The sequence below is a fragment of the Symphalangus syndactylus genome, chromosome 20 (assembly GCF_028878055.3).
Source record: "Symphalangus syndactylus isolate Jambi chromosome 20, NHGRI_mSymSyn1-v2.1_pri, whole genome shotgun sequence".
Lineage (NCBI taxonomy): Eukaryota > Metazoa > Chordata > Mammalia > Primates > Hylobatidae > Symphalangus > Symphalangus syndactylus.
The window spans coordinates 7,791,078-7,814,941 of NC_072442.2; the positions used below are offsets into that span (position 1 = coordinate 7,791,078).

The 23,864-nt window shown below is 57.5% G+C and overlaps 1 protein-coding gene across 29 annotated transcripts in view; it reads left to right on the forward strand.

Moving 5' to 3' along the window:
- Positions 1-1,414: 1,414 nt before the first annotated feature.
- Positions 1,415-23,864, forward strand: part of CACNA1G (calcium voltage-gated channel subunit alpha1 G) — a 66,804-nt gene continuing 44,354 nt past the window's right edge. For 6 of the 29 annotated variants that reach the window (XM_055256842.2, XM_055256852.2, XM_055256850.2 and 3 more), the window contains exons 1-9: positions 1,428-2,470; positions 9,658-9,769; positions 9,929-10,062; positions 10,470-10,567; positions 12,616-12,775; positions 13,290-13,590; positions 13,757-13,849; positions 16,268-17,051; positions 18,913-19,289. In XM_055256842.2, the coding sequence (XP_055112817.2) occupies positions 2,229-2,470; positions 9,658-9,769; positions 9,929-10,062; positions 10,470-10,567; positions 12,616-12,775; positions 13,290-13,590; positions 13,757-13,849; positions 16,268-17,051; positions 18,913-19,289 (2,301 nt within the window). In that variant the 5' untranslated portion in view covers positions 1,428-2,228. Of the gene's footprint in view, positions 2,471-9,657; positions 9,770-9,928; positions 10,063-10,469; positions 10,568-12,615; positions 12,776-13,289; positions 13,591-13,756; positions 13,850-16,267; positions 17,052-18,912; positions 19,290-23,864 lie in introns of those variants that run through there. The other 23 variants (XM_055256831.2, XM_063629868.1, XM_055256843.2 and 20 more) reach the window with 11 other exon arrangements.

Consider the following 23,864-nt stretch of genomic DNA (forward strand, 5'->3'; position numbering starts at 1 on the left):
ATCCCGCCCATCCCTCCGCCTCTCTGCAGTGGCGCAAGCGCCCCAAAATCTCCGGAGAGGGAACTGACTGACCCACTAGGTTCCGCCGTGTCTACCTCTCGCAGATGTTGGGGAAGTGCTTCCCGGCGTCTGTCTAATCCTCGCTGCGCCCCCCTCCACCGGCGCCCAGCACACCCGCGGCGCTCCGCTCCCGGGTACCCACAGCTTTCTGGAGTGGCGCCGGCGGCAGGAGAGAGCTAGAGCCGATTGAGCCCCAGAACTCGGGGAGGTAGGCGGGGCAAGGGCCGGGGTCTGCGCGTGCGTGTGCGCGCGTGGAAAGCACAAACCCACGAGGGCCCGCTGCCGGTAGGGTGAAGGTGAGTGAAGGCGGCAGACCTGCGAAGTTCCAGTTCCGCGGACGCTCTTTCCCTAAGCCACGTAGGGACTTAAGAGAAACTGAGGCACAAAGTTGGGGGGTGGCGGTGGTGGGGACTTTGAAGGTCGAGTCGATAAAGCCCAGCTCTGTGCTTCCGCCCCCTCCCACACACTCAAGACCCCCACAGGTTCCTTCTTAGGGGTCCTCACTCTGTTCCGCAACCCCTCCTGGGGATCCCGGCTCTGCGGTCCAGCGCGACCTGCCTGGGGCCACGTGTTCAAGCACGAAGCCCCTGCGTGGAGTCTACGCCCTTCAAAAGGTCCCTAGGGGCAAGGGGATGAAGCCCAGGAGCGTCAACGTGAGGTCAGGTCCAGCGGGTTAGGGTTACGAGGTCAGGGTCGAAGTCTCTGAATTGGACTAGGGAGCATGACCAGTAAGCCCAAGAGATTTGTGGAGGCCACGCCCAGACCATGCCTGCCCTAGCCTTTCTCGAGCTCCGCCCGTTTCTCCGAGACTGGGCCCCTCCAGCCTGAAGCCCCACCCTCAGGACATCCAGCTCCGCTCCTTCCCTTCCCCAGTCCCGCAGCCAAGCTCGACTCCAGGATGGGAGATTAACCAGGTGGAGACCTGAGATTTCGCTCTGGGACCCCCTGGTCACAACCCTCACCCCCGTGCCGCCTGTCTCCTTTCTTCCCCAAGCCCTCCCAGAGCGGAGCTCCGCCCTCCGGCTGCTGCCCAAATCAGGGGTCGTGGACAAAGGATGCCTGGGGCCTGCAGCCCTACGCCAGGACCCCGCGCCGAATACTCTGATTCTTCGGGCTCCCTCCAAGGGAGTCCCAAAGACCCCAACGGCCAATAGGAAAGTGGGTTCGGTCTGGGCAGCAGTCTGATTGGCTTCAGCCTTGGGGAGCGGACCCAGGGGCAAGGGGAGGGGAGAGGGGCGGTCCTGGGTTTTGGGGTGGGAATCGGATTCCAGCTGTGGTTCTCTCCCTGCGCTCCCGCCCGCACTGCCACGGCGGAGGGCCAATGGGCGCGCGGCTCGGGGCCGGCGGCGTCCGGCGATTGGCTGAGGGGCTGTCTGGGGGCGGGGCCGAGGCTTGAAGTTGGAGTGAGGGATCCAGCTGTGGTGTGCGCCGCGCTCCTCGCAGCCGCTTTCGCTCGCTCGCTCCGCGTCTCGGCCGGAGGAGGAGGCAGTGGCGCCGGCGACAGCTACGGCAGCGGCAGCCACCGCGGCGGCTGAGGCGGCGGCATCTCCGCCTCCACTCCCGCCCGGGACTGCCCCCCACTGTCTCCCCGCCCCTCCCGGACAGTGAGCCCGCCGCGGGGCGGGGGAAGAAGCCGCCCCCACCCGCTCCAAGCCCACCCCTAAACAGATCCCTCCTCCCCTCCCCCTCCGCCTGGCGCGGAGCCGGGACGATGCTGACCCCTTAGATCCGGTTCCAGCTGTGCCGCGGGAAGAGGGGGCGCCCCTCCCCGGACCCCCGCCCTCCGCCGCTGCCCCCCTTTTCGCTCGCCCTCTCGGGGCGGCTTCGCCGAAGGTAGCGCCGAATCCGGCAACCGGAGCCTGGGCGCGAAGCGAAGAAGCCGGAACAAAGTGAGGGGGAGCCGGCCGGCTGGCCCGGGGAGCCCCAGGGGCGCAGGGGAAGCGGGACTCGCGCCGGGCGGGGTTTCCCTGCGCCCCGGCGCCCCGCGGGCAGCATGCCCCTGCGGGCAGGGGGAGCTGGGCTGAACTGGCCCTCCCGGGGGCTCAGCTTGCGCCCTAGAGCCCCCCAGATGTGCCCCCGCCGGGGCCCCCGGGTTGCGTGAGGACACCTCCTCGGAGGGGCGCCGCTTGCCCCTCTCCGGACCGCCCGGGGCCCCGGCTGGCCAGAGGATGGACGAGGAGGAGGATGGAGCGGGCGCCGAGGAGTCAGGACAGCCCCGGAGCTTCATGCGGCTCAACGACCTGTCGGGGGCCGGGGGCCGGCCGGGGCCGGGGTCAGCAGAAAAGGACCCGGGCAGCGCGGACTCCGAGGCGGAGGGGCTGCCGTACCCGGCGCTGGCCCCGGTGGTTTTCTTCTACTTGAGCCAGGACAGCCGCCCGCGGAGCTGGTGTCTCCGCACGGTCTGTAACCCATATCCTTCGGGGCACGACGGCCAGGCGCGGGGTCGGAAGGGGGACGGGCCGCACTGCCGGGGGTCGGGGGGGAAGAGGACCCACCGACAGGTGAGTCGCAGAAGTGAGACCGGAGGGTGGGCGGATGCGAGGGGGGCTGCCAGGGAGGGGAGGGGGCACCAGAGTGGGAGCGGAGACGCGAGCAGCTCTCGTCGGTAACCCGGGCTTACCCCACCTGCGTACACACACCTCAGTCCTCCTGGGTGGGGGGTGCGATCCAGGCCAGGAGAAGAGAGCTGTGCCCCGCTGGCTCGCAGCTGGACGCCCTCCAGATGTGGACAGGGGAGGGTCGTCATCCTCCAGATGTGGGAAGCTTCGGGAGCCTGGGAGCTGTACTCTGCCCGCGCCGGTTAGAGAGCTGGGTTTGGTTTCCGAGTTTGGTGGTGGTGGTGGAGGGGGTGGGGGCGGTGGGGAGGAAGCTGCGGGGACGGAGGAGGGGGGACCGCAATCTCCTGGGTTTCCCTCCTTCCCCCGCCCCAAACTTTGGGGCGGGTTCTAGGGTCTGATCCCCCCCACCTGGTCCTTGAGGCTGAGATTTTTACTGACCCAGAGGGAGATGTTGGGGGGCGGGGACCAGGTCCTGGCCCACCTCACCCCCCACCTCGCGGGTTGGAGGCACAACAAGGAGATTCCGGCGGTGGCTGATGTCAGGGGCGCAGAATGAGAACAAGATGTGGTGGAGGGGAGCTGTCTGCCCCGGGAGCTGGGAGTGGAGCCCCTTTCCGCTAGAGCCCAGTGCCGCGGGTGCCTCCTACCCGATCTCCATTCGATGCAGGGTGCTTAAGATTGGGCTGGGGAGTTTTGTGCTGGATTTTTCTTGTGGAGGGAAAGACTGTGTCAAGAGCTTTTTTAGCAAGTGGGGGATGGGGTTATGCTGGTCCAGGTTACTCCTCCCCTTTCACAAATAAAGAGTGCTCCTGCAGACCAGGTATGGGGGACTGCAGGCCTGCGAAAGTATTGGGGGGACAGTAATACTGTGAGTGTGTTCACTAAGGAGGACTCAGGTCCACCACCCCAGTGTAGACTCCACAGATAGGTTTGGGGAATGCAAGCCCCACATTCCAGGGAGATGGATTTAGCACTGCCGCCTGTCTGCCCAGGCTGGAGTGGTAGGGGAGACCCCAGCCAGGTCAGGTCCTAGCTCAAAGCGCCACTTGACAGACGCCTGGCCCCAAGCTCCCCAGTGGGTCCTGCCACCAGGGGAAGGAAAGGTGGAGGGGAGGTGTTGCTGCCGTCCCAGGTCTGTACAGCTTCTCTGGGCTCCTTCCTTCCAGCTCAGAGGTTCTTATAGACCCAGGGTGGGAGACCCCAGGTCTCCCTTGTAGCCCCTGTGAGCTTAGCAGGGACTCTGCTTTGGGGAAGGGGGGGGTGGAAAGTTGGTGCCGCCCTCACTCTCTGCAGCTCTGCTGCCTCTAGTGCGCAAAGCAGGGATGAGCTTGTGGCCCCCCCGCCCCCATCCTCTACACCTTGTGGGTCTTTGGGAAGCTCCCCTCATCACACCCTCTCCTCATCCACTGCCCCTTCTTCCTTTCTCTCTGAGCTGCAGAAAGAGAGGTGCAGGCCTCAGAGGTCTGTGTTCCTGCTGAATAGGCACAATCTTGAGGTTTGAGCCCCCACCCCCAGGCCCCTTTCTCCAAGGCAGGGATGGAGATGGAGAACTGATATGGCTGGAAAGGATGGGTTCTGAGCAACTCTCCTCTCTGCCCCTAACCACTTACCCCTTCCACGAATGGGAAAAAGCATCAACCTCTATGTCCTCCTTCTCAAGGGTCCCAGGGGAGGTAGAGAGAGCTCTTCTCTCCCCTCTCCCTGAAAACAGACCTCTAGGCTAGCATCTCTTCTCGCCTGCCCTATCTCCAGGTGCTAGTGGAGGGTCTGGAGGCAGACTCCTTCATTGAGGGGTCTGGACGGGGGCAAGTGTTGAGGCCTGGCATGGGGGAGGAGACGTGGGAGGACAGCACTCACCTTGGGAGTTGGGGAGCAGCTTCCCCCAGGGGAGTGGTAGTCAGGTGTGGGGCATCAGCATTACTAGGTCTGGAGAAGCCTGGGTTGGCTGAGGATGGGTTGAGAACAATTTTTTGGCAGGGGACTGCCTAAGCTGTGCCCCTCACCACTGCCATCCTACCCAAGTACCAACAGACACCTGTATTTTTGCTGCCAGAGGGGCTCTGAACTGCCTCCTGGGCCTCCTTCTTTCTCTTTGTGGTGTCTGTGACTCCCCGAAGGCTTCAGGAGGGTCCCTCTACACCTCTGAGCCAGAGGGACATAAGGACACTCCCCTCCATCCCCCAACTAACTGAAGCTAGTTAGGCTTTTCTTGGCACATTCTACTTCTTGGCCTCTCCTTTTTAAGAGACCAGGTTTCCTAGAGAGATCTAGACCCAGGTAGGAAGGTGGGTGTGTGTGTGTGTGTGTGTGTGTGTGTGTGTGTGTGTCTGTTGCAAGGGAGGACAGCAAAAGGCACAGAAGTGCAAGCTTTGGTGTGGAGAGCAGGGTACTGGCAGACAGTCACCCCTGCCTCAGATCGAAGGGGAGCATGCTGGCCTTTCCAATATGTGTTCCTGCAAGTGTGAGGGAGCGCACTCCCCTCTCGGGGAGGAGTTCCTCCGCATTCCCTCTCTGGCTGTTGTGTCACATCTGGAAGTTTGTGTAGGAGTTTCTCCAAGCTCAGAGCCCAGCACAGCTTTTTCTCATTTGGAAATCACAGGCTGGCATTTGGGATGCCGAGAGAGGGGGAGTGGGAGGGGGGCCAGAGGGGGAGAGGGGAGCCTGCCAGGAGTGGGGGGAGGAGAGGGGGGGAGGCCTGAACGGCAGGAGCCCTAATGGCTTCCAGAAGTGAGTGTGAGTGAGTGACTGTGCGTCACTCTGTGTGTCTGAGTGTGTCCCTCTAGAGAGGTGGGGGCACAGGAGTTTCTGGAGCCTTCCTTGCCACACTGTCCCAATGCCCCAAGTCTGCCTATTTCTCTTACCTAGGGAGAATTCTCCATTTCTGTCCTCAGAGGAAATGGTGGGGGGAGTGTTCTTCCTGTCTCTTCATCAATTCCCTCCTCCAATTTAATTTCCAAACCCTAAGCTCGCCAGAGGAGATTCTGGGGAGAAGGGCTGGGGCTGGAGAATTGAATGGGATTGAGGGGGGCCAGATCACCCCTTGGCATGCTTTCTGCCCCGGGCCCACTTTCCTTCTGGGTCACACACACACTCCTTCCCACCCGCTCTGCTCCACCACTTTGCTGGGGGACTCCCCATCACCCGTAGTGCCAGTTGGAGCCATTCCTGGGATTACCCCCACCACACAGCCCCCCCTCACCCTCGCCTGCTCCCACCCAGCACTCACCCCGCCCTGCCTGCCTCAGCCAGGATGGCGACAGACACAACTGCTCACACGCAGACATGCGCACGCGCGCGCACACACACACGCACACACGCGCACACACACACAGAGTCACAGACGTTTGAATCAGATTTCTGGCCTATTTCCCCTTCCAAAGATTCCAGCAGGCCGTCTCTCTTGTGTCTCTGTGTCTCATGTCTCTGTCTCTGGGTGGAGCCGGCTGCCTTTCTGTGAGCTTTAGTTTTCAATTCAGCTGGAAGCCTCTCTCCCCGTACACCCATGCACTGAAGCGTGGTGAGGGGGAACCACAGGGAAATAGGCTTGTAGGAGTGGGGGGGGTTCTGCTGGGGGAATCCCCCTTTGAGCTTTGGAGCAGGGCGGAGCCCCTACATCCCCTGTTACCCTAGGGGTTGCCGAATCCGATAGACACCAGGAGCCTCTCTGTGGGATGGGTGAGGCAAGCACCTATCCCCCCCCCACCTCCTCATTTACTAGAAGGCCAGGACTCCTGGGTCCAGGCCCATTTTCTCCTCAACGTTCCTTAATCTCACATTTCCAGGCTCCTAGGTGGGAATGGGGCAGCTGGAGGGCCTGCTTCCCTTCTCAGCTCATGCCCAAATCCCCTGTGCCCCTAGAGGTGTCCCAGCCACCCCCCTCCTCTCCCTACTTTCCTCACCCTTGCGGCTGCCAGGCTAAGCAAGGGCTCTATCTAGATAAAGCCCCACACAGAGGACTCATTTGTGGAGATAACATGCTCTAATTCTCTCTCCCAGGAGGGAGGAAAGGAGGAGGGATGGAAGTGGGGTTCCTCTCTCTGCCATTTCCTTTTTCTCTGCTTTTGATGGTGGGTTGTGGGGAGAAGAAAGATCCTCCCCTCTCCTACCCCCTCTTTGGGATCCACTCCAGCCCGGACGGTCACCATAGCAACAGTAGACATGTGACTGCACAGGTCTCTCATAGTCACCATGGCAACCAGTGTCCCCCGTTCCCTTGGTTACCATGGGGATCTGTCACATGGTTTCCCCCCAACCTGATAACCTGTGGGTCTCCCTGATTCTCCTCCCCTGCATAAGGACAAGACAACAGCCTCAGTAAGGGGAGATCATGTGAGAGGGGTCTCTTTAATTACCATGACAACGAATCCACACCACCTGGTGACACATCCTCCTGTCGTTATGGCAACAGAAGAACATCACACAGTGACATACTGCCATGTTCCCAAGGAAACGAGCCCTACTCTGAGAATAGTGAAAGACCCCCCCCCCATTAATTATTCCTCTATTCAGATTGTCCCAAATTGTCGTGTGCCTTGGTCTCTTCCCTGTCCGTTTATGCTTACCTGGCATGGAAGGAGAGCTGTAGAGGGTGGGCAGGATGTTACTTGGAAGTAGGCTGAATTGCCAAGGGACCCTTAAGAAGGGGCTGACATGGTCAAGAGCTGTGCATGAGGTTATTTGAGGGCAGACTTTGCCTGTAAGAGGCATCCAGTCTGAGCCTGGGTAAGGTGGGGACAGAAAGAGGGGCAGCTCCTCTGTGGGGTCACTTCTGTACCTTCCCCCAGTTATAAGCAGTTCACCTCTATCAAGGGAAACAAGGCAGGAAAACCTGAATGGGGACACACATCTGGCTTCTAGGCAGGGAGACTGATTGATTTGTTGATTCGTTCGTTCATTCATTCAGTCTTCCCAGGTATTGATCATCTGCTCCGTGCCAGGCACTACAGCAAGCTCCGTAGGGGATCTAAAGACGTATTAGAGTGCCCCTGCCTGTCAGGAGCCCCAGCTCAGCAGGGGAGGTCGACAAGTGCACAGATGACTAACTTGGTGGAACTCTGCCATTAGAGGGGTCCAAGCAGATGTCCTGGGAGCCCCTCTTCCTCAGAGATCTACTCCCTCCACACAGAGACATTCGCTCACATGGGCTCCTTCCAGACCCCCCTTTCCCTGCAGAGGGGAGGAGGGGACCTGCATGGGGAAAGCAGACCAGTTCTTAAGGGTAACTGTGTCTTTCTCTTTCCAAATGATGGCTCCCTTCCTGTCCCCCTTTTTCCAGGGTGACCCCTGGCTGACTCCCATTCTGGGGAGAGATCCACTGCACTCCGGCTCTACTCAGAAAAACAATTCCATGGAAACAGAGCACTTTTTATTTCCTCCCTGTCATCTGCTTACCCCCAAAAACCTAGAACTTTTTTTTTAAACCCTCTTATTCTTGTAAGGGGGTGGGGGTTAGGGAAACTGCAGTGCATTAGGACTCTCGGGGTACCACGGACAGGTGGCGAGCAAGCATGTGAGTCTAGGGGAGAAGGGCCTGGGTGGTGGAGAAGAGAAGGGGGAGGGCTGTCAGGGGTCTGAGGGAGTCATGGGCTATGGGGGAGGGCATGTGGCTTGGGAGTCAGAACAGAGATGGGCTATGGCTGGGACCAGCTGGGAGGAAGGTCCATAGGTTCCTGAACATTCATGCTGGCCTCTTCATGCCTGGCCAAAGTCTTCTCATTCCAGAAGCAAGATTCCACCTGCTCTGGGCCCTACAGAGTCTGGCTTGGTGGGTCATGCCAGGAGCTGCCACAATACCTCCCCATCCCCATTCCCCAGGGGGTCTCTGCTCTCCTTTCCCCAATCTCCTGCTCTGTGATCTTTTCTAGCCTCTTTACTCCTCCCCACCCTTCTCATATTTTCCCTAAAGAAAATAGGATACTTGGTCATTTAACTGGGAGTCCAGTGCCTGGAACCTTCTAAGGTCTGAAGGCCGTTTTGTACATTCTCCTGCTGATGGGCTGGAAATGAGTCACTCCATAGAATCCACTGTATGGAAAGACCCAGGGTTTAGAAAGAACCCCTCTCTCCCGCTTGCTGTTTTGGCTGGTCTGGGCTGGAAGCCACAAGCAGGTGTGATGGCGGCAATGGCCTCTTGGGGGAGGGAGTAGACATTGTCCACTCTGCACGGCTTGGGAGCTATGCCCAGCATGGTGCCTGACACATAATGGGTCCTCAATATTTAAATGTGTGAATATGCCTAGTGGTCATTTGAGGGTGTTGAGAGGTTGGGAGGCTGGTGGTGGAAGAGGGAGCCCCGGGCTCTGGTGCTGTAGCAGGGAGGACTGCAGCTGTGGACGTCTGCCTTCCACCTAGTGCCAGGGCGGTCATGACAGGCGGTTCTGCCCCCCTAAGCAGCTATGGTGTGCAGAGGAAACTATCATAATCAGGAGCTTGGAAACCACCGTCTCATCCTGGCTTCTCGGGTGACCTTCAGCACATGACTTCGGCATTCCTTGGCCTCAACTTCCTCGAGTTCTGGGGAAGAAAATGATCTACCCCAGATATTTCACAGGGCTGTTGTGAGCATCAGCTGTGGCATTGTGTGAAAGTGCTTGGTAAACTGTAAGGCAGGCATAATCCGACTTTAGGTTTGTATAACACATTCACATACAGTATCTCATTTGCTTCTCACATCTACCCTGTGAGGTAGGGAGAATAGGATTCAGATTCTGCAGCAAACTCATGGTGTCTGGCATTTCCACAGGCATGATCGATTTATTCCCCAAATGGCTTGTGCAAATAGTCAGGGTATTTGTGGCTTGTCTTCCTTTACAGATGAGGAAGCTGGGTCCAGAGAGGTGAGATGACCAAGGTGGGACTCCCCTTCTCTAATGGGGAGTCTGGGGCTGGGGGCTGGTCTGACGTGTATGTCAGGGCCCTGGCACCACACCTGCTTCGCCTCAGATGGAGCCAGGAGGTAAACGAGGAGGAGGTGTTAGGGTGGGGTGGGGGGCCAGCCTCAGCTCCAGCCTTGGCCAGCTGTTTCCTTGACTGCCAGTACGTGGTTTGAGCGCGTCAGCATGTTGGTCATCCTTCTCAACTGCGTGACCCTGGGCATGTTCCGGCCATGCGAGGACATCGCCTGCGACTCCCAGCGCTGCCGGATCCTGCAGGTGAGTGTGTGTGTGTGCTGGGGGGTTGGCCCCTCCTAATCTTAATACCCCCTACTCCTCTGCAAGAGGCCCTGACCCAACTGATGGGGGCTAGGGTGGGACTAGAGGGTATTCCCTCACCCACGTCTCAGTTTCAGCCACCTCTTGTCCCCACATCAGGCCTTTGATGACTTCATCTTTGCCTTCTTTGCCGTGGAGATGGTGGTGAAGATGGTGGCCTTGGGCATCTTTGGGAAAAAGTGTTACCTGGGAGACACTTGGAACCGGCTTGACTTTTTCATCGTCATCGCAGGGTGAGGGCCTGGGCTGGGGTGGGAGAGCAATGGATCAGATCGGTCCCTTCCCCAGGGCCAGGGTTCTGGGCCTGTGACCTCTCGGCTCCAGCCCAGTTACAGCACCACTTTCTCCCTGGCTATCTCCTGAGGGTCTGAGGCTGCCTTGCTTCTAGCACTGTAGCCTATATTCTAAATTCCAAGGCCCTCTACCTAATTCTGCTCCCTTCTCTGATGGGCAATCTGTCCTTGTCTCGGGGTAGCCTTGCCCCCCAGACAGAGAGCCGGATCTTCAGGGTCCCTTGGTGAAGGAGAAGAAGGAGTCAGAGGTCGTCCCGCTGTCCCTAAAGCAGGATTCCTCATTGACCTCTTTTGACCCCACCATGGCCTCAGACTCAAAGGGCCTCCCTTTGGGCCCCTCCCTGCAGGATGTTGGAGTACTCGCTGGACCTGCAGAACGTCAGCTTCTCAGCTGTCAGGACAGTCCGTGTGCTGCGACCGCTCAGGGCCATTAACCGGGTGCCCAGTGAGTGACCCCTCAGCCCTCAGCCCCTGAAGAGAGCCCCAGGAGGAAATGTGGAAATCTCAGACCCCACCTCTACCACTGTGTCCTCACCTGACCCCTCACAGTCCCCGTCAGAGAAGGGCTCATCGGGGAGCTGGGGTTTCTGGAACAAAATGGAACTCCCGACTGTGGCACTATGGGAGTTACCTGGGAAAACCCCACCTCATTTTAGCCTGGCTTTAGGTCAGAGTCTCAGAAACATCTCAGATGACCCTCTCCCTTCAGCTAGATGACCGCTCCCCCCGGGAGGATAGGGGTGTGGGGAATGGAGAGGCTGACGGGCAAGGAGTGGACGCAAGGCACTAATGGCCTTTTCTAGCCAGAACAGCCTCTCATGCAATCTGGTTCTTGCTGGTGAGACACGCTGGCCACGCTGAACGTGACTTCTCTCAAGACAAGGCCACTCTATGTCTCACCCTCCACCTCTGTCCCCTTCCTCCTTCCTGCCCCCTTCCAACCCATTGCAGTGACTGCCGGGCCCATTATCTAAATTAAACTGCATTGGTTTCTGGAGCCAGCGAGGCTTTGGCAGCTCTAGTTCCCCCTACATCCTGCCCCCTCCCTTTGCTCAGGCCCCCTTTGCAACTCCCCAACCTACACAAGCTGCAGATGGTCCCTGCTGTGGTCCTAGGAGTGGGGTGGTTGGCGGGGAATGCATGTTTCTGGGGCTCAGTGCCTGTTTGTGTACCTGATGTAGCAGCAGCCCCCTGCGCTCTGTGTGTGTGTGTGTGTGTGTGTGTGTGTGTGATGTTGCTGCTGCCCCTGGGAGGGCAGAGCTGTTGAATGTGTCCTCTGGGGCTCGGGGTGTGTTGGTGTTAACAGGAGCTCCAGAAGAGGGGCATACCTTGCCTCCTCTCCCGCCCCAGGTGATGGCTGGCAGATTTATAGGCCTCTGTCTAACCACCGGTGTAATTCCCTTAATGCAAACCCTGAGGAATTGATCTCATTTGGAGCACAGAGAAGCGGAAGGGGGATGGGGTAGGAGGAGGGGGAGGGAGACTGAGTGAGAAGACTGGGCTGGCAGGGGCGGGGCTGGGTGCTGCAGTCACCAAGAGGGTTAATTAGCTGCTGCTTAGCAGCCTTTGCCCTGGAGGGGGCAGGGGGCCATAGATGGCACTTTGGGGGTGAAGCCAGCCATTAGAGATCTGTCTGCTTGACGAGGGCTTGGCGGACTGGGGGCTGGTTCAGACCATTTGGGCCGGTTGGGTTCTAGACCTGGAGTACGGAGAGAGGGAAGTAACCCTAACAGGGCTTTTGAGGAGGGGGTTGTAAATTGATGGACTTCTGAGAAGATAGTATTGTATCTCTTCAGGTCCTGATTTGGGGATCTGGACGAAGCGGGGAATAGTTTCAGGGCAGCAGGGCTCAGAGCCATAGCGAAGCACAGGGCATCTTGGCCCCTGCCTAGGAGCTGGCTCTCAAAATGAGATTCCTGCCTGCTGTCATTCCTCCTGGAGTTCGCTGCCTCAGTTTCCCTAATGACTCTGGTGGTGATAACTTAGAAAGGTCAAGTGAGTGTGCCTGTTGAGAGAAGGAAGTAGGTAGGGAGTGTGCACGTTAGTGTGTGCGGGTGTGGGTGTATGTTGGAGAGGGATTCGGAAGCCAAAGCCTGGGTTCGAGTTCTGGCACCTACACTTAGCAGCTGTGTGATACTGGGTGAGTCAAGTCATTTCTCCGAGCCTCAGACTTCTCATCTGTAAATTGGGAGTGATATTATCCACATGTGATGATGTTGGGAGAGTTAGGAGGGGGCCGCAGTTTCCCTAGCTCACTGTTGGTGGTACTGTGCAGGTTACTGTGGGCAAACCACAAGGGGAAGTGGGTCGGGGCAAGGGGCTGCAGAGGCTATCTGGGGAGTCAGAGGTGTCTGTTGGTCTCCCCTCCAGCTTGAGCCGGGCCGTCTCAGCCTCAGAGTCCCTGGTGGGGCCCCTCCGGGAGTGCTGCCGGGCCGTGGCAGTCAGCCTAGCCCGGCCAGCCTGGTGTCCCCAGCGTGGCTTCTGCCCCCACAGGCATGCGCATCCTCGTCACGTTGCTGCTGGACACGCTGCCCATGCTGGGCAACGTCCTGCTGCTCTGCTTCTTCGTCTTCTTCATCTTCGGTATCGTCGGCGTCCAGCTGTGGGCAGGGCTGCTTCGGAACCGATGCTTCCTACCTGAGAATTTCAGCCTGTGAGTGGTGGACAGGGTCCAGGGAGGACCTGGGAGTGGTTATGGGGCTGGGCACCCCCCCTAGTTCCTCACTTCCGGTTGCTACTGACATATCTGTTCTAACATCTGAGACATATCTGGTTCTCAAACTCGGCTACCCATTGGAACCACCTGGGGAGTTTTAAAAAGTACTGGTGCCTGGGTGCCACCTCCAGAGATTCTGATTTCATTGCTCTGGGGCTCCGCTTGGATGTAGGGATTTTTAAAACCCTCCAGTGATCCTAATGTGCAGCGAAATTTGAAAACCACTATTCCAGGGTGTGACCTTCCAACATCCTGAGTCTGGAGTTTCCCCGCTCGGGCCTCAGGCTCCTGGTGCCCACAAATCCCTGCCCTGCCAGTCCCTTCCCCATTCTTGGTTCTGCCCTGCTCACCCCACGTGCCTTGAGCACTCATGCCATCTCTCGCTTCCTGGGCCCTCTTCTTGGAGAGCCCCCTCCCCAGCCTCACCCCTGTTCCCCTTCCCATCCTGCAGCCCCCTGAGCGTGGACCTGGAGCGCTATTACCAGACAGAGAACGAGGATGAGAGCCCCTTCATCTGCTCCCAGCCACGCGAGAACGGCATGCGATCCTGCAGAAGCGTGCCCACGCTGCGCGGGGAGGGGGGCGGTGGCCCACCTTGCGGTCTGGACTATGAGGCCTACAACAGCTCCAGCAACACCACCTGTGTCAACTGGAACCAGTACTACACCAATTGCTCAGCGGGGGAGCACAACCCCTTCAAGGGCGCCATCAACTTTGACAACATTGGCTATGCCTGGATCGCCATCTTCCAGGTGGGGCAGCCTGGGCCCCGGGAGATTCCCCAGAACACCAGCCCCAGGACACAGCCCAGGATCAGAGTGGTCTCTCTCAGGGTTGGGGTGGGGGTCAAGGCCTCTGGAGGAGATTGAAGGAGGATTCGGTGGGCCCATAGTCAGCCTGCCCCTCTGCACCCCCCAGGTCATCACGCTGGAGGGCTGGGTCGACATCATGTACTTTGTGATGGATGCTCATTCCTTCTACAATTTCATCTACTTCATCCTCCTCATCATCGTGAGTGACTCCTCAGATCCCCGTGGGGATGGGCAATCCTGGGGACACCTGTGGGGGCAGTCCAGAGAGGGGATAGTTTGCTCTGTCTGAAGTTTTCAGCTCTCAGGACAAGTCCTGTAGAGAGGGCATCCATCATATACTAGGAGGGACACCAGATGCAGAGTCAGGAGGAAATCCAAGGTCAAGGCAGGACTTAACTGCTATCAGGACCTTGGGCAAGTCATTCTCCATGAGGCCTCCAGCACTGCTGTGGGCCTCTGTTTCTTCACGGGAAAAAATGAATGGTTCTTAACCTGAGATGATACCACCTCTCCCAGAGGGCATTTGGAAATGGGAAAGGGTGATTCTGGTTTTGATTTTTTTAATAGCTTTATTAAGACATAACTCACATATCATTCAAGTCATCCCTTTGAATGAATCCAGTGGTTTTTTAGCATGTTTACAGAGTTCTGTTTTTTGTAAGGACAAGGGGAGTGCAACTGGCAATTTGTTACAGGGGGAGGGGAGAGAAGCTAAACATCCTGAAATGCTTGCAAATAAAGAATTATTCTACCCAAAATTCTGATCAGTGATCAGTTGGTGTTAAATGCTGCCTGATCTCTTATTCCTGCCAGTTCAGAAATTGCCAGACTTTAAGAAGGCAGAAGACGGAGGCAAAAGCAGCAATATTTAATAGTTTTAATCACTACCATTCATAGTTAATAACTTCATCACCACCACTTTGAGCTAATATTTATTGAGCACTTACTATGCACCACCCCCGATCTAAGCACTTTCAATGTTGCTGGTGCATTTAATCCTCACCGTGATCCTCTCCATTTTACAGATGAGGAAACTGACATTTCCTCATTTATCTGACCCTACCAGGCACTTTGCCTATGCTGTGTGTTAATCTCCAAGAGTGGGGCATCACTGCTGACGTATGCTGTAACATCTGCTGCCTGTTTAATCCTCGCCGTCCCCCGTGAGGTGCCAGGGCAGGGATTGTGGTCCCCATCTCTTAAATGAGAACTCGGCGCCGCAGAGGGTGGGTCACTGGGCCAAGATCACACAGAAAGTAAGCGGCTGGGGCTGAGAATCCAGTCCCAGGCTAACGACTCCACATTCAGCCTTTCTTCCATGTCACCAAGAGGCCAACGACAGAGCCAGACAGAGGGACAGACATTGAGAGAAAGAGATTAAGAAAGATTAAGATCTACTCAGGACCTAGGACTAGCTCCAGAGAGACATGAAGACAAAATAAGGCAGCTCCTTGTGAGTGAGAGACAGAGGGTAGGCCCTGAGAAAGAGCAAGTCCCCAAGGCCACCTCCTCCTGCCTGTGTAACTTCCCCTGGTGCGGAAGAGTGGGCAGGCTCGGGGCGAAGCCTGGCTGGAGGCCTGTTCCCATCCCTGGCCACCACCTCAAGGGGTGAGGCCAGTGCTTCAGGGAAGTGGGGTCTTCTCACCATGTGGCCCCCCCACCCCCACTCCCTTTCCCTCCTGGGCTTGGGAGAGGGGGAAGGAAGCAGACAGGGAGATAAGGGGCCTAGTTTCCACCCTCCCACACACCCCCTGAAAAATCTTTCCTAACAGCTCTCTGGAATCACACTAGTGAAGCTAATTATCATAATTACTAGGACACGATCTAGAAAAAAAAAATCTGCTTTGTCACCATAAATATTCATTTCCTTCATTTGGGATTGTTGTCCAAGCAATGGCTGTTCCAGAGTTCTGGGGAAACTGAGGCATGGAGATGGGGACTGGGGGAGTGTGAGCAAGTCAGGTGGCAGCCTGACTAGTCTGTAGGGTCAAGGGTTCAGCCCCTCCCCCATCTGAGGGAGGGGGGCACAGGGAAAACGGGGACAGACTAGGCCAATGGTCCCTGTTTTCAGTTGAGGATATGAGGTCCCGTGGCTAAGGGTCTCTTGCCCAAAGTCACACAGCTAGAATTGGGGCTAGAAGCAGGAGTCTTGTAAATGTTTTCGTCAAGATTTCAAGGCTCAATATAATTTGAAAACCCCATGTCCCTAATATTGCATTCATTTCTACAGCATTCTCTACTCCTAATGGAAATTGCAGAAGGGGTGCTGCGTCTCTGCAGGTGTGCGTGTTTAGGGACAGGGAATTTGAGAGATTGCAGGATAACACCATGTTCAATAGCAACATCTTGGAATTTCATAGAGCTTGGTTCCAGCTCTGAATTAGCTGAGTGATCTTGGGCAAATGCTTTGACCTCTGTAGACCTCAGTTTCCTTACCTGTCTGATGGAGATTACAATAGCATCACCTCCTGAGGCTGTCTTAAAAATAAAATGAGATAATGCTTGGAAAATAACTGAGCGTGGCGGCTGGCTCATAGGAATTCCTCTGTATGTGGTGGCTGGCATTGTGATTCACTTTTCTTCAGGACGTCTCCTCTTCCTGTCCCCACCCCTACAGGTGGGCTCCTTCTTCATGATCAACCTGTGCCTGGTGGTGATTGCCACACAGTTCTCAGAGACAAAGCAGCGGGAAAGCCAGCTGATGCGGGAGCAGCGTGTGCGGTTCCTGTCCAATGCCAGCACCCTGGCTAGCTTCTCTGAGCCCGGCAGCTGCTATGAGGAGCTGCTCAAGTACCTGGTGTACATCCTTCGTAAGGCAGCCCGCAGGTTGGCTCAGGTCTCTCGGGCAGCAGGTGTGCGGGCCGGGCTGCTCAGCAGCCCGGCACCCCTCGGGGGCCAGGAGACCCAGCCCAGCAGCAGCTGCTCTCGCTCCCACCGCCGCCTATCCGTCCACCATCTGGTGCACCACCACCACCACCATCACCACCACTACCACCTGGGCAATGGGACGCTCAGGGCCCCCCGGGCCAGCCCGGAGATCCAGGACAGGGATGCCAATGGGTCCCGCCGGCTCATGCTGCCACCACCCTCGACGCCTGCCCTCTCCGGGGGCCCCCCAGGTGGCGCAGAGTCTGTGCACAGCTTCTACCATGCCGACTGCCACTTAGAGCCAGTCCGCTGCCAGGCGCCCCCTCCCAGGTCCCCATCTGAGGCATCCGGCAGGACTGTGGGCAGCGGGAAGGTGTATCCCACAGTGCACACCAGCCCTCCACCGGAGACACTGAAGGAGAAGGCACTAGTAGAGGTGGCTGCCAGCTCTGGGCCCCCAACCCTCACCAGCCTCAACATCCCACCCGGGCCCTACAGCTCCATGCACAAGCTGCTGGAGACACAGAGTACAGGTGAGAACTCTGGGTGGAGGCACGTGGGTGCCCTTGTCTGGGGACTGGGTGGTGTCCCAGAGGGGACTAGACGGTCTGGAGTCAGAGGGACCAGGGTTCATGTTCTCATGCTGCCTCTCATGGCTTAGGCACCTTCAACCAGTCACATCCCTGCTGTGAGCTCGAATTTTCTCACCTGCTAAAGTGGAACTCATAATTCCTACATTGTAATAGCAGTAACTATCATGTAATAAGCACCTGCTTCATGCTGTTTGCAATAATGTCTAGCAACTGTTGCACACAGCAATGGCTGTGTGCCTGTCACATGCTTTGCAGGCAAAATCCCGTTGGATCCTCTCTACCCATTAGGTGATGGGCTTTCTTAGCATCCCCATTGTGTGGATGAGAACCAGGAGGCTTGAGGGGGTTGCGTGACTTGCCCGTGGCCTCACTATTGGTGAGGGGCGAACTTGGGGTCCACACTCAGGACTCCTTGTTGTGAGGCTCAGAGAGGAAATGGTGTGTGACTGTGCCCAGCTTCATGCCCTACTGGCTAAACCTGAGTCTCATTGTCTCCACACAGGGAGACTCAGTTCAGGGAGCTGCTTGTCTGATGGGTGAAACTCCCAGTGTCGTGGGGGCAGTGAGACATATAGGGACTTCGGGCTCTCCCCAGCAGACAGGTTCACTGTAGCTGCAGCCCACGGCCTGTGTTTCAGGAAGGATGTGGCACGTGGGGAGCAGCGGGATATTCGTGGGGATGTTACGTGGGAATGTGGGCTGGGACCAGAAGGTGCTATCACAGAACCCAGAGCGAAAGGTTTCTATGCCAGCTCCTCCACTACCCTGCCACGGGACGTGGGCCAGTCACATGCACCCACGTTTTTATTTCCTCCTGTGTAAAAGGCAAGACTGGGCCCATAATTACTGTCAGTGGGTGCTTACTGACTCCCTCCTGTGTGCAGATGCAGTCAAGGGGGAAATGTCGCTGAGAGCCCACTTGGGGCCAGGCCCTGAGCGGGGGGCCTCCACATCCATGCTTTACCTGGTACTCTCTGAGGTTCTCATATTCTGTGATCAAAGCTGGATTTAAAGGGACATTGATGTCTTGGGCTAGGTCCCTGAGTGTGTGCGCATGAGTGCATCTAGTATGCGTGTATGTGTCTATGTCCATGAAGGGGTCCAGTGTGTGTGTGTGCATGTGTGCATGCACGTGTCTGGTGTTCATATGCATATGTGTGCACATGTGCTTGATGTGTGCAGGTGCATGTGCGATATGAAGCTCTTTCCTTGGTGTGTGTGCATGTGTGCATATGTCTGGCATATGTGCCATGTGTGAATGTGTTTGTGCACACATGTGTTGGTATGTGCATATATGTGTGCCCATATGGTGGTGTGCAAATAGTATACGTGTATACACAGGTGTGTGCATCTGGAGCACGTGTGCAGGTGCACGTGTCTGGTGTGGGTGTGTGTGCAAGTGCACGTGTGTGGGTGTGTCTTAAGGATCCCATGCAAAGTGCTGCTCAGAGCAGTGTTGATGCAGGCCTGGCTTCTGGGAAGGGGAAGGGGAGCAAGGCTCCTTGCTGAAGGCGCCTAGGATATAGGAGCTGTCCGGGACCTCAGAGGACATCCAGGCCACCTCTCTGAGCCCCAGGACACTCAGCAGTGACTGCCAATGAAGTGCTATTGACATTAGGGCATCTTGTGGGTCAAGACTGCCCACTTTGCCAGACATTCAGCACCCCTGGCCCGCTAAGTGCCTAGCACCCCATCACTGTAACAACCCCAGACTCCCTGACTCATTTTACACATACTCAGAAGGCGGGGTAGCCCCAGGTACGAGACTCTGGAGCCTCTCACCTCTACTCTCCTGTTCCAGGCACCTGCCAAAGCTCTTGCAAGATCTCCAGCCCTTGCTTGAAAGCAGACAGTGGAGCCTGTGGTCCAGACAGCTGCCCCTACTGTGCCCGGGCTGGGGCAGGGGAGGTGGAGCTCGCCGACCGTGAAATGCCTGACTCAGACAGCGAGGCGGTTTATGAGTTCACACAGGATGCCCAGCACAGAGACCTCCGGGACCCCCACAGCCGGCGGCAAAGGAGCCTGGGCCCAGATGCAGAGCCCAGCTCTGTGCTGGCCTTCTGGAAGCTAATCTGTGACACCTTCCGAAAGATTGTGGACAGCAAGTACTTTGGCCGGGGAATCATGATCGCCATCCTGGTCAACACACTCAGCATGGGCATCGAATACCACGAGCAGGTAGGGGTGTGGGCAGAGGCAGGGCTCCTGCCAGCTACTTTTCGCGTGGGGCTGGGGCCTTCTACCTCCCTCTGCACCCCTCCTCCTGTGCTCAGCTTCCTCTCCATGCTGCTAGCCCGCCTGGCAGGTAGGAGGGGAGGTGGGTGATGGAGCAATGCGTGGAGATTCTCTAGAGGGAATGCTTAAAGTCTCTGAGTATGGAGGTTGCCCCGGGTAGGCCATAGGGTATGTTCTACCCAGGAAGGCTGCTCAGAGGAGGCTGGCTTTGAAGGATGTGAACAAGTGGTGAGCGTCAGCACGTGGGGAGAGGTGTGTCACTGGGAGATGTTTGGGTCTTTGGAGAAGGTGTAGTGCAGAGGCGGGGGTGTTGGAGGTCCTGTGGCATCCATCTGACCCACTAAGTCCGGGTGTGACTGATTGGAGGCAGGAGGGGCCATGTAAACAGGGGTGCAGAGGGGAGGGTTGGTGCTTGCGCCTGGGTGGAATGAAGGCCTGTTGGGGTCAGGCAATCTTTCCTGGCCTCCTGTCTGGGAGCCGTGCTGTGAACCAGGGCAGGTCAGGGTGGATGAGAGTGCCCAGCATGGCAAGGGGACTTGAAGCCATCGCGTTTGAGGAATCATTCTAAGAACCGGGATGTTTAGTGAGGAGGAGAGAGGGCTCAGCAGGGACAGGCAAGCTGTCTTCAAATATTTGAAGGGCTGTCATGTGGAAGAGGAAGCAGGCTTGTTTTGTGGGGCTGATGGCTGCAAGCAATAGGATCTGGGCTGAGGGGGAGGAGGCTTTTCTAACCCTCAGAGCTATGCAGAGACAGAAAGGGTAGCCTGGGGGACCCCACTGATCCCCCACCATGAGCTGAAGCTGCCCACTTGTCGGGGGTCCAAGCAGGCACCATGGGTCCTCACAATTGGGTCTGGCTCCCTCTTTCACAGGGTTCTTTCCAGAAGTCGCTCCCCCTCCCCCCAGTCTGGCCTTCCAGGTCACCCCCGTGGCTGATTCTTGGAAAAGGAGAGAGGCTAGCAAGCAGGTGCTGCAGTTCATGATCTGCCCAGGCTCTGCTCTCCTGGGTGTTCTGGCCTCCCTGGGGCAGCAGAGAGGCACTGGGCCATCAGAACCCAACTTTCCCTGGTTTGGAACAAAGGCCATGCACCTCCCCACCTCTGCACCCTCCCAGTCAGGAGCAGAGGCGGAGGGGGCCAGAGGTGTGCAGTGGCTCCTACCCAGCACAGCACTCTGTGGAAGGGGCATCTCAAAAAGGTGGTACAGGCAGGGTAGTACAGGCAGGGTGGTACAGGCATGCTGGGAGGTCTGGGTTGAGGCTGAGGGGCGCAGGTCAAACCGGATCTGCAGCAGACAGTGAGATGTTCACTTTTCCGGGGGATTCGAAGCCCCCCCCTACCCCACTGACCTCTGCACCTGCAATACTTCGAGCACGCAGCTTTTACCCAAGACTGCTTGACCTGGCCAGGTGCACCCCTCCCTGTCACCATCACACATTGGCGTCCCTTCCTCTAGCCTCCACAGGGCCCCCTCCATGCAGCCATGAGGTGGAGAGAGAGTGGGACCCTGGCTGCAGTGCCAGCGGGTGGGCGCACATGCCACCACGGTGGGCATGTTGTGTCTGGGCTGCGTGGGTGTGGGTGTGTGTGCACGTGCCAACTCTGCCAGCCTCCCAGGGAGAGGTGCTCCACTCTGCCAGATTGGTGGCAGTGGGGGGTGGGCAGCATTTTCTGCTTCTAGGACCCAGGTGGTGACAGCCCCTAACCTCCCATTACTCAGGCTCCCTGAACCTCAGCTTCCTTTCCCTCACTCCTGTTCTGGCCATGGTCAGGTGCCCCTCCCCCAGAGAGGCACCTCCCCAGTGCCCCCTCCCTACCCCTGGGGGGTGCACCCAGCAGTCCCTGCCCAGCCGATGCTTTTGGTGGAGGTTTTGATTGCACTGGGAAGAAGCTGAGTCACACAGACCCAGGGCAGATGAAGCCTTGGCAAGAGGGCTTTCAGTTAGATGTCAAGAAGGACGCCCCTTTGGAGAGAAGGCAGCAGCCATCAGTCAGGGGTGCCTGCACCATATCCTTGCTCAGGCTCCTGAGGAAGGACGAAGACAGCCCAGGGCTCCCGCTAAGTCCTCAGCAGCAGGGAGGCCTCACTCAGTGGCAGCAGTGTCTGCTCCAGGAAGGGTTTTGTCCCTGTACCTGGTGCTGAGGGTCCCATGGGGGTGAGTGGGAGTCCCCAGCAGGGTGGGCAGATGACTGACAGCTGCCCAGCGGGCTCAGGGGTGCGGAGAGTAAGAAGTCCCAGAAGCTGCCATGACCCTGTGCTTGCAGGCACTGCGGCGTGAACGTCCCGCCATCTGGGCCCTGGAGCCTGAGCAGGCTGGGGGTGGGGGGTTGCCAGGGAAGGCAGCAAGGAGATGTGGGGGGCTGAGACAGACACACAGTGGGCACAGAGAGGGAGACAGAGACACATGGGGGAATGGGGACGCAGAGGGAGATAGAGAGGAGACTGATGGGGGCAAGACAGAGGCACGGAGGGCAAGATGGAGATGGGGGAGGAGGGCAGGAAGAGAGAAGTTCAGGCAGGGGAGAAAGGATATGGAGGGAGAGATGAGCCACAGCGGAGACAGACAGAGACAAATGGAGCCACAGAGATGCAAGCGGAGACAGAGACACAGAGAGGGAGCTGGAGACAGACACTGAGTCCCAGATGCAAGTGAGGGCCGAGACGGGGCGGGATGGGGAGACAGAGACTCCCCGGGAGCTGGCTGCGTGAGGTGCCGCAGCATGGAGGAGGCTCATGGCTTCCCTGAGGTGCCCCTAATGAGGCAATTGTGTCCATTGATCCCTGAATCGATCGGACTCGGTAGGGAGAGGCACTGGAAAGGGTGTTGCTGGTGCTTCACCAGAGGAGGAGTCCCTGCCCTCCCTCCTGGCCGTCACCGCTGCCCTCCCCAGGCCCTGTCCTCTCCCACCATCCCCTGGCTGATTCATCATTCGCTTGTCCTGTCCCCCCAACCTGCGCTACCCCACCATCCTCCTGACTGAGGAAGCACCTATATGTCATACCCCACCCCGCCCAGAGCTGGCCCCATGCTGTCCTCTGTCTCCTGCTTCCTGCACCCCTTAAGCACCAGCTGGAGGAGAACTGGCAGGATTGGGTTTGCCCAGAGGGCTGGTGAGGAGAGCAAGAACCCAGGAGACTGAGGAGAGAGCAAGAAAATGACTTGATGTCGAAGTGTGATCTAACATGGGGCCAGCCTACGTGTGTGCCCCATCCGCTCAGGGCAGTGCATGGAGCCCAGAAGGTTTTTCCAGTTCATCCTTTTGCACTGGAGTTGGGCCTAAGCAGTGATTTGCTGGTAAATGTTTAACAACCAGCCCTTCTAAAATAATAAAGTCCTGATCTGTAGCATTTGCCAATTTCCATGGTGTAAATGCTCCCACCATAGCTGGTTTTAAGCTACCAACACGATTCCCCGAATGTGGGGTTGGGAAGAGACGTGGACAATTGGTTCTCCCAGCCAATGAGAAACAGCTCCAGCACACCACTGGGCCCAAGGCACTGTCCTTCTTTTTAAAGAGGTCACAACAAGTAAACAGTCATATTTACTTGATGTGGCACATGCTCAGAGAGGGATGCATGGAGGAGGAGCCCTTAACCCAGACCAGAGAAGGAATTCAGGGAGGGCTCCGTGTAAGAGGTGACCTCTGGGCTGAGTTTGAAGGAAGAGTAGGACATAGCCAGTGAAGGTGGAGGGTAGGGGACAGTATGAGGGTTCCAGCAGTGGTCCAGGCAGTTCATACTACATCTTCATCCCTGGAAATGGAGAGCAGAGGGTTGGGGAGAGCTGGCTCGTAGCTGGATCTGCAGGACTCAATCAGTTGGAAACGTGGGTTGAGAGGAGGCAGCAAGGATGACTCCCAGGTTTCTACCTGGGGTGGGAGCAATGTGGCTTAAGCAGATGTGGGCTGGGGGACATGTTGCATACAAGGTGTCTGCGAGCCATCCTGACCATATCCAGCAGACTGTCGGAGCTCAGAAAAGAAGTCACCTTCTCTTCTATATCCTGCCCGGGTCTGCACTGGGGCCAGACCTCTCCAGGAAGAGGGGAGTGCAGCAGTGGGGCCTTGGAGACACAGGAGCTTCCTAACATCTCCTTCCCGGCTCCGGGTCATGGTGGGGTGGGGGACAGGTGCTAGTCTCATGTTCTAGAAGAGGGACAACAGCATGTGGGGAGAGGGGAGCTACATGTAGCCCAGTGGTCTCCTGGGCTGTGGACGGGGAGAGGAGGGGGAGGGACCAGGGTAGATGGCCTTGCAGGCTGAGAGAGGACAGGGCAGGTGATGACTCTGCTCACTGCTCACACTCTGGGACCATCCTATCACCCCAGATACATGTCCAGAGAGGGTTTCTATTTATAAGTGAGTGAGTTTGGCTGTTCAAGGCGAGAGAAGCTGGGGGTGGGGCAGGGGGAGGTGGTCCAGACATGGTAAGTCTGAACTTTGAAGGAGCTCACAGACTCCTTTTCAGTTCCGCTGAAGGCTGGGGACCCTCTCCCCAGAAAATGCCCACATGCGTGGA